Genomic DNA, 14,045 nt, shown 5'->3' on the forward strand with positions numbered 1-14,045 from the left:
TTCAAGTGTGAACAAATTGTATCCAATTACAAACAAAAACTTTACTATGGACTGTTTTGATTATAATTCAATGATTATCTGATGGCGAATTATTATAATATCAGCCTAGATTGACAGTCACATGGGAGTCATTGTAAATATCGGTCTATAGATTGACAGCCAAAAAAATGTATTTGACTGATTTGACAGTGAATTATTATAATACCGGCTAGGTTGACAGCAAGAACAAAGTCATTACTTATTTTAAAAGATTTTACAGTACTGTATTATCAGCAAATATTTTCATAGACTCTCTTCTCCCATACGTGCCTTTGGGTTTGTAATTTGAGCATGACCCGACCAGTTTACAAAATTCCAAAACTGTCAGCCTCTAGAACTATTAGCTTCCGCTTGAAATAGCTTCTGAATGAGTAATCCTCTGGTAAAATAGCTGGCTAAAGCTGCGGCGCGAAAAGCTTTATTTTATCTCTATGGTTGTGCACGACCAAATATTTTGCTCATTTATTTAAATTGTATCAAATACTATGTAACTAACGCCGTTTATGCGCGTTTGCCAATTAAGTTGAAAATTGCATTGATAAAAGTTTCACCGGTGATGAAAGTGTTATCGATCGATGCTTGACTCTGACATATTTTTAACAAATTTATACTCCATGTAAATGTATAAGAGTGTAACTGGCGGCATCACAATGTGTTTGTTTGCCCGACAATGTCTACAATTATAAAGTTATTTTTTATACAAAACAAAAAAAAATTATATATTGGGGGTTATAATGCTTATAAAAGATTGAGAAATCTTTGGTATCCAGTAGGCCCACATTTACATCAGAATTTGAAAAAACATCTGTACTAAAATAGGCCTAATGTAGTTTAAAAGTATATCAGAACTGGATGAAAATGACAAACACATTTACATTTAACGTTTCAATCACATGAAATGTAAGTTTATTAATTTTTTTATCTGATCTAAATGAACCTATTAACAAATTATTATTTTTTTATTACAGATTTTACGTACATCAGAAAATGTTAACCCACAAATATAACAAATTATTAATTATACACAAACTTCATTATCAACTTATTTTGCTATATTAATCAAACTATTATAAAAATACCACAAGTTTATATCTAAAAATATATCAATAAAAGATAAAAACAAATCATTGTTCAACTCTCTGAAAACCAGACAACCTGAAAACTGGACACTAAATCAAAAGTCCTAAGTTATTTTGTACTTTTACTATAACACATCTGAATACTTTCTTGTCATTTCATCTTTCACCTCATGCAATTATTTGAACCATTGCACTCATAAATATTCATTATTTGTATACTATACAGTATAATGCATTCTGAAAAAACTGCAAAGGTGTCTGGTTTAAGAATGAGTTTACTGTATAACATTGCATTTAAAATAATGTATGACATGAAAATGGTGAACATCGTAGTTTACATATTATTAGTTATTTTTTTCATCCTATATTTATATATACATTATTCATATTGCATCGTTAATTAACAATACAACATTACATACCCACTGACGTCAGTATTTAAATTCAGCTTTAATTTCATAACCCTAAAACTGTAAATGTAACTTTTTGAACATGAAAAAAAGGATTTGAATAAGACAGAAGTTGAAATAAGTACAACATTAAAAAGATATTTTGAGAGGATTATCTTTTACAGGTATACAGTTACCATGCTAATTTGTCTTCTAAACGTTATTTCCTCGGTTAGTGAGTTGAATTCTTATCCGATAACACAAATGTTAAAAGCCTCACAAAAAAATATTTCACAAAACATATTCCAAAAGATGGAAGTATGTAACATTAAATCATTAAAATTCAAAATAATTAAATTTACCCCCAAAAGTACAAAACAAAAGTGAAATAAACCACTCCTCTACTTTTATTTCTTTTCTTTATCAACAATGTTACAGTTATACAGTATAGCTTACACACCCACCCCATATTGTAGTATTTTAAATTGGATTGAATCAAAAGTTCTACATACAATGGGACACAATTGGACAGTGCCCTCTTACTGTGCTCTTCTCTTGAATAAGTGTTATGGTTATATTTCCAATGGTTCGCTTCATAGGAAAGTGTCCTCTTAATAGGGATGTCCCAAAGGGGGTGTATTTATTCACATTACTGTACAATTTTAATCTGTGCTCCTCATTGATTGTAGTAATAATAATAATAAGACTTTATACAGCACACATATCCACAAAAGTGCTCTTGTAAATGAAGGTTGTAACTAAAAATCATGCAAATGATCTTAATTATTTCAATTTTAAACATTTATTATTGTTGATAACTAATATTATCAATTACGGGTAATATATCAAAACGGTCTTTACATTTTCTGTGAGAAGGTCAATGATGAAAAACAGGGAAGGGGGTAGTTATAAGAAATATCAAAAGAGTTATTATAATACAATAGTAATAATATGATTCTAAATTTCACAAACAGAAGTTGATATTATTGCTATTTGTAAAAATATATTTCCTGCAGCTTATTGTTGCTGTTGCTTGAGTGTATTCAGTTTTCTCTGTCTCGTACATCATTTTTATCATTTATTGGGTCATGTTTCTTGTTTCTGAAGCAAAAATATAAAATACATTAATATTTCTCATTAACAAGTTCATATGAAATATTGTGACTTAATTATCAGGATATATCATAATCATTTCACATGATAAATAGAAATCATTAACATAGAAATCAGATAATGACCTAGTTATGCTAATGAGTTGTTTAGCCAATAAGGTTGTGTGTAAAGCCTTCTTGGAGATAGTAAATCAAATGCTGATTGGTTGTGTGTTTAAACTTTACATTAATTATGTTTGTGATTAAGCTTATCACGTTATCATTTTATGTTCACATACTGTACAATTACTGGCTTAGTGAAAGCATAATCAACATTCAATGTGAACTTGCATATTCAGTGTAACAGAACAAATAGTGTTACATACATAACATAACATAAATCTCTTTATTCATCTCATAAACAAAAACAAGTGAGGAGTAAAACATGTTTTAAACGATGAAAGGGACCTCCAAGAAACCCCAAAGGGCTTGTGATAGGAGGCCCACTAAAACTAGTTACATTAACAAATAAATAAATAAATAAAAAAATAAATAAATAAAATAGACGAGTAGACCATAAATTATAACATGGGACGCGCGAGAGAGAAAGTTAGGGAATACCATTGTCAGGACAACCAAATACCAGATGAGGTTCGAAACAGAAGCAGAAAGGTTAAATGAACCCACATAGGCCAACAACTGTTACATGATACATACATATGCATGCATGTAATCATGGCATAATATAATATAGACATTAGCTTAGTATAAATTAATATAAGTTATTATGTATAGTGTTCTTTTAAACAGGCCCAGGTATAAAAATATAATACAGTAGTTGTTAATTGTTAGTTGTTTTAATGGAAGTACTAAATGTTCTATTCTTAAAAAATTGTGCAACTATTCATTTAACAAACACATAATAAACAACACTGACTACATATAAAATAACTTTTAAAAAAGTTTGTGATTCAATATTTCAAACCTAATTTGTTAAAATTAATTGCAAAGTCATGTTCTTAATCTCCGTCTACACTATCAAACTAGTTTGACAAAAAAGTGTGTCCAAATATGGTAGTAATATGACATCATCATGTCCATATATGGCCACATCACATTTTTTTGTCACATCAAGTTTGATAGTGTAGACAGAGCCTTACATTTTAATTGTTTCTTCATTGTATTCATCTTCTTCATAATTTTCCTCAGTGCATTTTTCATGAATAAGAATCACAATAATTAAAAATGTACATTCACCAACAATGCCTAGGAAAGGCCATACAGCAGCCATACGATCTGAAAGAAAATTTATATTATTATTTCACAAATAATCTTCTCTTGTTATAGACACAATGCAAACAATACTGCAAAAATTAATCAGTCTAACAACTTAAGAAAGATACATAGATCTTACTTGATATGTATTTTGGCTTCAGTTGCCACGCTTTAGCACAATAAAGTTTTTTTTTTCAAAATTAATAACAATAAGTTTCTACTGACCTTGAACTTTGAGGTCAATAGTCCTGTACTCATGAACGACACCGTTAAATGCTGAGCAGTTGTAGAGACCAGCGTCAGCAAATGACAGATCTAAAACTCTGAGAGTAGACTTCCAACCATGTGGTCCATCCTCACGCCCCACTTCCTGGTAGTGGCTAGTGTTGCCCTGCGCAATGACATTTGTGATGTTTAAACCATCTAAAAACCATGAAACAGTTGGTAGAGGGCTGGATGTTGCTATACACACCACTCTAGCAATTTCACCTTCTGTGTATTTCACGGATTCCGTGGCTTTTATAGTAATTGGTTCTGAAATGGAATATAATCTATATTTAATAATACTATACTACTAATATTATTAATTGAATTGAATTATTGTACTACTACAACATTCTTTATTCAACAGGTAACCTAATCAGACAGATCACTTGTATATTAAAGTGGTTTGTTTTTTACAGGTATGCTTATCGAAAAATGGCATTATCAAACATAACCAAATCATCATCAAATCTTGCATCTTCATTAACTTTACTGAAAATTAATTTTGAGTAGGGAAAACAGTTGAAAGACTGTTATATTGAATGAGGCGAAACATTACAGGAGACAACATACTGTCTATCATATTGAGGTACTATGGGTGGTGGGTACTGTACATGCACTGATTGAAGAGCAATAACTATTTTTATGAAGACTTTAAGGTTATTCACTATCTAAAGCCGAAAGCTTAATTCAGTAATGAACAAGACTTTACCTCCGAGTGTAATAAAACGTTCCAATTGCAACGCTGATTCGTTTTTATTTTGAACAATAGCTTGACATGAGTATGTGCCTGCTTGGTCACTTCCAGGTGATTTAACTGTAAGTGTGTTACCATATATTTCATAGCTTCCTCCCGTGTGTAGTTGTTCTTTTTCCTTGTACCAGGTGATGTCTGTTGCTTCAGCATTTATTACACTGCATTCTACTTCAATGTCCTCATTAGTTGTGATTACCTGATTTTCACTCGGTGTCATTTGAATATAGGGGGCTAAAAAAAGAAAACAAAAAGAGACAATAAATATTAACTGTTTTACCTATCTTCTCCTGCGAGAGAGTGAGCTTTTCAGTATTTAAAAAAAAATTCTTTTAAACAATTTCGAAGCCTGCCTTAAATTTACAATAGTTCTAGGAAATACAAAGGGCTTTTGCTCATAAAAGGCTTAAAGATGTATTGTCCTCCAAAAACATGAAAAATGAAGATTAATTAAATCAGATTTTGAATATGTTATTTTTGTAGTTTTAATAAAGTTAATCACTTCCATAGAAAAAAAATAATTAAAAAATAATGTTTTCACTTATAAATTGACAAAATAAATGGTTAAATTCAACCAAAAACCCACTTGCTGGCAGCCAATTTGACAATTTTTTGCTTTAAATTACAGTTTTTTTTTTTCAGTTAAATACATTTTTTTTCGATCCAATTTTTGGTCAAAGTGGATAACTATTATGTTACATTAAAATGGCATATTCAACAAAAATTGTGTTAAGAATTATATTTTCAGGGAGACAATACATCTTTAACAATTAGGATTTACAGACCACTTGGCATGCACATGACTATAAAATGCAATTAATAGTTTAGCATTCATAATCTTTGCCCCATTTTGAACTGACAATAGAAAAAAGTTCAAAGGGCAATCAAAATGCAATGAATGACGTACAATGACATTTCAACATTTATTTATACTTGTTATTAGACCTTAAAAACATTTTTTTTAAATTTAGAAAAGGAAAGTAATAACAATCTATGCTTATTTTATTTAAAATGTAAGAATACTACAGATGCATAAGGCCTACGGTACCAGCTAAAAAATGAATACCGTGAGTAGCCATACTTTAAACAGAGTACCTGCAGAGAACACATGTTTTAACTGCAATTCAATGTGGTTTACTAAAGTCCCTAAGGTTGTATTACTGATGTACAGTATAATGAACATGAGAAAGTTTTTTATTTCTATATTGGATGAGATGAGACTTACCCAGACCTGACTATTTTTAACACCCATCCAAACAAAATGTGGATGCCTGAAAGAATATCCACCCAACTCAGTCTAGAGAATTTTAGCCTCAGTCAAAAAGACATAGTTTAATCAAATCTGCTAAATTGTTCATACCTTCCTGTTTAAACCCAACAACACAACAACCCAAAAACAATAAAATCCCAGAAAAGTGTAACATATTTCACTGGCATCGATACTTGCTATGAGATACAGTAACTTTCAACCATGGAGCTCCATGATATCAATCATCAATTGAACACTAAGCTAGAATAGCATATGGCTAGCATGACTGAATATAATATAATACTGAATAGATTGGTATAAATAGTTATCTATGTAACATCTGGTTAAGGATTACCCACCTCATCAAAAGCATAACTACATACTGTATTAACCAGTTTAATAACACACTATGATTATTTTGTTTTATATCATATTTATAGGGATGGGTTAAATTTAGTCTTTGAACTGACTTAAATGACTAACAGTACACACCTTTTAATAGTTATATAACTATATTTTACGTAACAATTATTTTATGTATTAAATAATGTATAACAAAATAAATAGAATTTGAATTGTTGGCTATACTATGAGAAGAGTAGAAATAGAATGTGATACAGACAGATAGATACATTCTATATCCATAGTACCTTTACTTCATGATAGTACTCTGTACTACACACATTTTCATTTACACTAAAATAGAGTTTTTTGTCATCAAAACATTCAATTGTTTTTTTACATTTACATTTTACTAAATGCACTGAATCCACTAGTGTTGTTTTGGCAATAACAAAGGTAGTTGACAAAATCCAGTATATTTATTCTACATTGTTTTAAATTATACAGGAAATTAAATTTAATTACACCACAGGAACTCTTTTGTTATCAGTAAGGATAAAGGAAAGATCTGAGAATAACAAATCATGCTATATTATGGTTTGGAAAACAAGCACATTACTGTATACTATACAGTAAATCAAAAAAATATATTGCCATGGCAACTATTTCGACAAATACATTTTTTATATAATAATCTTAACCCCCAAGGAAAAAAATAACAGTACTATATAGAAGAGAGCATACAGTAGTTAGAATTTACTGTACAAAAATGACCAGCAATCTTAAGCACAATTACTATAGTACTTTAAATAAAGATCGCTAGTTATTACTATAATATCCACCTGTGACAAGGACACTGTATTGTATCAGGATTACTATTAGTTTATTGTTAATGCTACACTTAACCCACACACAAAAAGTCTAATTGTTATATATATTATTTAGAACATAAAACAAATTCCTTACACAATAACACAACTACAGTAAGGGCCTGTTTCTGCTGCATATCCTCAAAATATGGTATAAAAATATGGTATAAAATACGGTATATTTTATACCATTTTTTGTAGTACCCTGTAATCTTGAGTGGTCGTGTTAAAATTCATCTTTTTTACCCAACCTGCCTTTCGATTCCTCAAATTGGGGACAAGTTATTCCTCCATTGTTACCGTATCTTTTGCGATGTTGTAGCCTCTGCTTTCTATTTGTTCCTTTTTAATTTTCCCGAAATACATGTATTTGTTTTCCCAACAGATTATTTGCAAATGTTGTGATGTTGTTCCTTACTTTCGTTGACTTTAGATTATCCATCCATGTGTAAAAAGTTTACAGAAAAGGGTTAGGGGTTAGGGTCTAATTTTCTATAAAATATACGGTATTTTTTATTGGCAGCAAAAAAAAAGGTACCCAAAATATGGTATAAATTTATAAATATCGTATTGGCAGCAGAAACAGGTCCTAATAAAGATCTGCAAAGAGTGAATTAAATAGGGATAGACACCAGTGCTCTGTGCTATTTGCAAGAAATCCCAGTAACAACCAATAACAAAATTAAAACCAGTTTAAAATGTTAATACAAACCACCTTCATACAATAAAGAACAATCTAAAATGTTTACTGCAAATTTGCACAATACCATGCGACAAAATATCAAACACATTTTGTAAAAGTATTGTAAAATAATTTTACATAATTAGTAATCACATGCGATTGTTTCCATTGTAAGAAGGGTGACACTAACAGTAAAGTAAAGTCACACACACACAAGTCACAACTCAGTTTATTTGATCCAAAAGAAAAAAAATACAAAGCAAAAAATATACAAAAGGACCAGGGAGACTTCCATTAAGGCCAAAAGCCGCATGCATGGAAGCCACCCGAACATTTTAAATAATATATAATTCTGTATATAATATAATTTAAAAATTAACAAATCATAACATTAGCAAACTTTCACAAAAATCAAAACTGGTTTGGAATAGAGTTACATACAATCAAAACAAAAAGAATTTGCATGTGTGCAAAAGTGTTGTTAGTTACTGTACACTACCACCGAATAATAATGAATTAATAAATGCACGGAAATTAGTACAAATTATACCTTGATGTAAGCCACCAGATTTTGCATCTGTTGTTACTGGCGTTTTTTCTGAGGCTATGATTTCTGGGTTTTTGCTGCTCATAACAACAACTTCTTTAATAACTTCTTCACCACCTCCTTCCGTTTCATTAACTGGTTTATATACTCCACCTAAATTGGATGTAATGTCCTAGATTACAGTATATTGATGATGATGATGTGACTAAATGAATCATTTTTTAAATTTACAAAATCAAATAAAAAAACAAAAATAATCTGTTTTGATGTATTGCCAGATCTCTGCTTCAAGATGTCTATTGTCGCATGTATTCCAGAAACAGCCTGAGTACTGGCACATTTTAGTACTGTACTTTAGTTAATAGAGATGGGGTGGGGGGATGTTGTCTCCTGAATAGAGGTTGGTAGTGGTTGTCAAACTTGTCATTGCCGTTTTAGTAGTGTTTCAAAAAGGAGAGGTACAGTATAATAATATTGTTTAAAAACAATTGTTGTATATTAACGATTTTTAAGTCAAAGCCTGTGGCACTTCTATGGTGTGAAATATAAAAAATGAAATGGCTTGGAGTTAATTATTTATGATATTATATACAGTATATTTATACAGTATTTATTATCAAGGCATGGGAAAATAAATTGCAGTTATCCATTACATGTACTGTAGAAATAATTATTAGTCCATTATTACATCAACTTACCATCTGATACCTGGATTGAAGCATCAAAACTGCCACCGTCTTTTGTTTTACAATAATATAATCCACTGTGCCGTGACTGAGCATCCAACACAGTGAGAACGCCGACTAGAAGTCCATTGTTGAAAGCACTACTCGTTAGAAAGTTTGCTGGGTCAGCTTCGATAGCTGCTTGTTTGTCGCATTCCTGGTTGTCTTGACACCACCACATTTCATCCGTTGCCGTGGTGCCTTGACATGAACACGTTAGCATGCCACTTGATCCTGTGTCCAGCTCTAATTTTAATGGTTCAATAACACAAACTGCAAACAAAAATAAATTCATTATCAGATGTGCTTGCATTCAATTTGTTTAATTGTTCTACTTGACCTTTTTCTTCAAGACGTTGTAAGTTTTAAAAAAAAGAAAAAAATTGTATATGTGTACAACTTGCGATGTCAATTTACTGTTAAATTATTATTTGCCTTTTTTTGTGTTTATCCTTATAATTCAGGAAAGATAGCCTATCGTGTGCGACCCATCAAGAAACATCAGTGTACCAAATGAGAGCATGTACCATTCAGCGGTTTCGGAGGAGATACGTAAAATTACGCAATCAATTTAATATCATTAAAATAGATAGGATCGAGGCCTAGATTATAGATACCGCAAACATTTTTATCATTTTTAGTGTTTACTACTGCTAGTAGTTTACCTTACTAGTCTATGAAGACAAAAAAATTACATACAAGTGGCCTGGTAGTGTTTTTCAGAATTTGCCTATGTACTAGACTAGGCCTCTAGGCCTAGCTTCCAATTTGTTTATGCTCTATCCGCAGCAGCAGTAGACTACAGGGATTACCGACTACAGTAGCCCTATAAAAACTTAAGTTAAAAAGTACAAAAAAACACCCTTAAAACTCACCAATTTGACTTTGACTAACAGTTACACATATACTAATTATTGTGATCCAAAAGCCACTATTTGTTTTAAAGGAAGACATTGTGAAGGAAACGGTAAAAACAAGGGAGCTGGTATTGAGCAATTTTATGTTTTACCCAACGTCAACAACTAAGCAAGCAGTTGGGAGACTAACTAAATGCTCTGTTATTGAGTATCAAAACTAATAGAGGGCGAACTTCAATTTTAAGGAATACACTTTACACGAAGTAATCTAATCCTCTCAAATATCTATTTCAAAGTAAAAGAATTTTTTTTCCATTTAAGATGTTGTCGCCCCCTCCTCCCTAAAAAATAAGATTAATAAAATCAGACTTTGAATATGCCATTTTGCAGTTTTAATAAAGTTATTCACTTCTGTTGAAAACAATTAAAAAAAATAATTATTTAAAAGACAAAAGAAACGGTTAATTTTAACCAATCTGACAGACAATTTAGGTATTTTTTGCTTTAAATCGCCGTTCCGCAACCTATGGGTCGCGACCCAATGTTTGAGTCGAGAAAACAAAATTGATGGGTCGCGAAATTGTTTCAGATACTGAAACTTGTTATCAATTATACACTGATCTGGCTATATGTGAAATGTTCTCAGTTTTGTAGAATCTACAACACTGATTACATTTTACATTTACAGTTTTTCCTATGTTGACGTACACACAATTGGGAATCGACGACGGGGCAATGGACGCTTTTTACGCATAGTTCGTTGTTAATATAAGAGTGGGGAATCCCCTTTAGGACGTAGATTTAATAACCTACCAACTGGTTATACGACGCTATTTTTCTGTAGTTTGCAAAGGGTATGTAACTTGACTGAAAAACTGTGAACTTTGATGTACCGGCGGTGAGAACTTTTACAATGAACATTAGAATAATAGAAAGAAAAATATAACTATTGAGTGACATTAAAATAGCATATTCAACATAAACAATTGTTTTATTTTAATGTATTTTTTAGGGGGACAATATCTTTTAAAAACAAGGCCATATACATGGCTGCAGTCGCGTGCTCAAATTTTAGTTAGTGTTTACCGACCGACTGACCGACCGACATAGTGAGCTGTAGACTAAAAATCTGGAGAGGTTTGAAACAAGCTAGGACTGAGAGTACTAATACTTTTTTGTTTTTTGGAAGCAGCAGAAAATCACCAAAACTGTAAAACATTAATTTACAAAAATGTCAAGCTCTGCGACGACAGAAGAGGGACAATTCGCATCCTAAGTTCTACTTCTCACACTCCACACCCCCGTTTATTTCAACATGCATTTTTACAATAGACTAAATTAAAAATGAAGGAAGTGGCATATCTTGGTGGTAACATTGCAATAAATGTCCTTCTATACTAGTTGTTTGTGGTCGAGTAGGCTATAATTTCCTTGTAAAAGCCCAAGGGCTAGTAAGTGACTCATCCCGGTTATATTAAGCCTACTAAAAATTATCATTAACATATTGTTTGTCGAAAGACAGCGCAACAACTACTACCAACAAACCAATTATTCATGTCAGATAAGAATGGACAGATAACTATTTAATGAGGCCTATACCAAATCTATCTTTAATTTAAACAAGCATTTTTACAATATATATCTTTTATCAAAACATTTTTGAGATATTCAGCTGTGGCCCTTCGCAACTTAAATGTATTTTGAAAGATATTATTATATAAATGTTATCTTTTTCTCTATAGTTCACTATGTCGGTCGGTCGGTCTGTCGGTCTGTCTGTCGGTCCGGTATCACTATGCGTTTTATCGCTTTTCTGTACTTTTTGAAAGTTCATTTTTTTCTGAGAGCACGCGACTTATGGCTGTTGGCCTTGTTATATGTATATTTTATCATCAACCTGTAATTGATGCCTTGCACTGTTGGTTGTAAGAATTATAAAGAATACAATCATTGAATGAATATGAATAAATTATTAGGTGATCATTTAGAATAAAATGATCACCTATTGTTATTGTATAAAATCTTTATTATTATTTTTTTTATTTTTTTTATTTTTTTTCTTTTTATTGTTTCTGTACACTATTTTGTGTAACAATTATCTAAAAAAGTTTAATGTCAATGATTACAAAAATTTCAGAATATCTTTCAAATAATATAACTTAATCCTAATAAGCTTTCCAGCGTGATCACTCATCCGTGACGACATTTATACGCCATTTTGCGAAATCACATTATCAATCATATCTCCAAAATTCATTATCACATATTAATGAAATTCACTACACGTAAACTTCAGATCAAGGGTAAAAATATTAGCAAATAAAAACGCACGCGCACGTAGGTTCATGCGCGTGATATCGCGCGTTAAAAATTTAAAACGCTCAAAATTAAGTTTTGATCAATTTAGAGCATGAATTAGGCCATTTGCGTGTTTCAATAAATTACTGCGCAAAAATGCGTTTTTGCGCGCGCGATACTTAAAAAGCGTAAAAAATATGAATTTTTTTTACAAATCTCATTCTACTCACCATCCTTAGTACATTCACCAAATTTGAGTCAGTTCCGACTTAAAATAACGCTATACGAGCACGTTAAAAATGACAAAATGCGCATATTAATTTTACAAAAGTTCTGAAAATGGTGAAAAATAGGTCTTTTTTAAAATGAAAATAATTCTTCAGAATGCAAGATGACCCCCGATTTTTTTAACTTATTCTGGAAGCCATTGAGTTGTAGATATGAATTCATGTACACACTTTACGTACAAAATGTTTTGACGTCATCAAATGGCCACTTGAATTTAAAAATTAGGATTTGTTATCTTTTTGTGTAGATTATCACATTCAACAGAATTTCGCACAACTTTCAGTATGTGCTTGCTTAATTAATTATCTTTATCATGAGTTGACACTATCTTCATTTTAATGACGTCATCACGCGTAAAAACTTGAATAACGTAGGCCGTGTAATTTCACCTTCGCAGTAAATTTGAATATCTTACAGCTCTTCAGAATTGAAGGTTACCTTGATGATTATAATTTATTATGAAAGCTGATGAAATGTAGATATTAATTCATATAAAAATTAAGCCTATCGGATGTTGTGACGTTAACATATGGCCAGTTGAAGTGAAAAAGTAGTTTTTTCATATTTTTCGTCAAAGTTATACACAATTCAAAGAGCGCGCACAGCGCTTCTACGTGCCAAATTTTTTTCCAAATCTTATATTTTTTTGCTCAATTAATTATCTTTCGAAATTGTCATCTTAAAGTTTAGTTTGATAACGTCATCATGCCAAAAAATTAGAACATGTGTGTCCCGTAATTTCACCTATGCTACACTGTATATAGATATACAGTATATACTGTACATATTGTATATGGCATATAGGCACAACTCAGCACTATAAGCATATAATAGGATGGCATACATCAACATTTTCCGATCGTATGTTAACGTACGTGCATGTTTAAAAAAAATTAATTTCAGTAAAATGATAAAAATGATCACCTATAATTCGTCAAAGTGACGAATTAAATTCTAGTTTGATGATTAATATTGTTATCATTAAAAGAGTTACATTTTAAGGAGGTACGATAGTTTGAAGAGACTCGGGGCAGATCTACACATTCCCTCATTTTGACAGCTAAAATTAAATTATCAACTACTTTTTAATATCTGTTTGATTATGTTAGCAGTTCCTCCATTAGGGATTTCCCCGCCCACGAGGTTAGTTGGAAGAGGGCCCTGTCCACGTAGAAGTCTACAGTATTTGATTAATTTAATAACGTTTTAGATCATAATTATATTAATCAATATTAACTGTCTATTGTTTGTTGAAAATAAAGCATGGAAGGACAAAATAAAAACACAACACTTGCAA

At 31.2% G+C, this 14,045-nt stretch overlaps 1 protein-coding gene across 2 annotated transcripts; it reads right to left on the reverse strand.

Moving 5' to 3' along the window:
• Window positions 1–915: 915 nt before the first annotated feature.
• LOC144853951 (basigin-like) lies at window positions 916–10,321 on the reverse strand. Of its 2 annotated transcripts, XM_078711824.1 has the most exons (7): window positions 10,181–10,321; window positions 9,279–9,578; window positions 8,584–8,733; window positions 4,850–5,125; window positions 4,099–4,407; window positions 3,759–3,894; window positions 916–2,608 (listed from the first exon to the last, which is right to left on the reverse strand). In XM_078711824.1, the coding sequence occupies exons 1-7, from the start codon at window positions 10,257–10,259 to the stop codon at window positions 2,551–2,553; spliced, it is 1,308 nt and encodes a 435-aa protein (XP_078567950.1). In that variant the 5' UTR covers window positions 10,260–10,321; the 3' UTR covers window positions 916–2,550. The 2 variants fall into 2 exon arrangements, with proteins under 2 accessions (XP_078567950.1, XP_078567951.1); XM_078711825.1 differs by lacking the exon at window positions 8,584–8,733.
• Window positions 10,322–14,045: the final 3,724 nt, after the last annotated feature.

This window comes from Antedon bifida, chromosome 10 (assembly GCF_963402885.1).
Source record: "Antedon bifida chromosome 10, ecAntBifi1.1, whole genome shotgun sequence".
Taxonomy (NCBI): Eukaryota; Metazoa; Echinodermata; class Crinoidea; order Comatulida; family Antedonidae; genus Antedon; species Antedon bifida.

Excerpts from the sequence above, each read along its gene's own strand:
- LOC144853951 (XM_078711824.1), bottom strand. The coding sequence starts at position 10,259 with ATGTCTTCCTTTAAAACAAATAGTGGCTTTTGGATCACAATAATTAGT. Across the intron at positions 5,126-8,583 it reads ATCTGGTGGCTTACATCAAG|CCCCCTATATTCAAATGACA; the intron begins GTATAATTTGTA and ends TTCTTTTTTTAG. Across the intron at positions 3,895-4,098 it reads TATTGACCTCAAAGTTCAAG|ATCGTATGGCTGCTGTATGG; the intron begins GTCAGTAGAAAC and ends ATTTTCTTTCAG.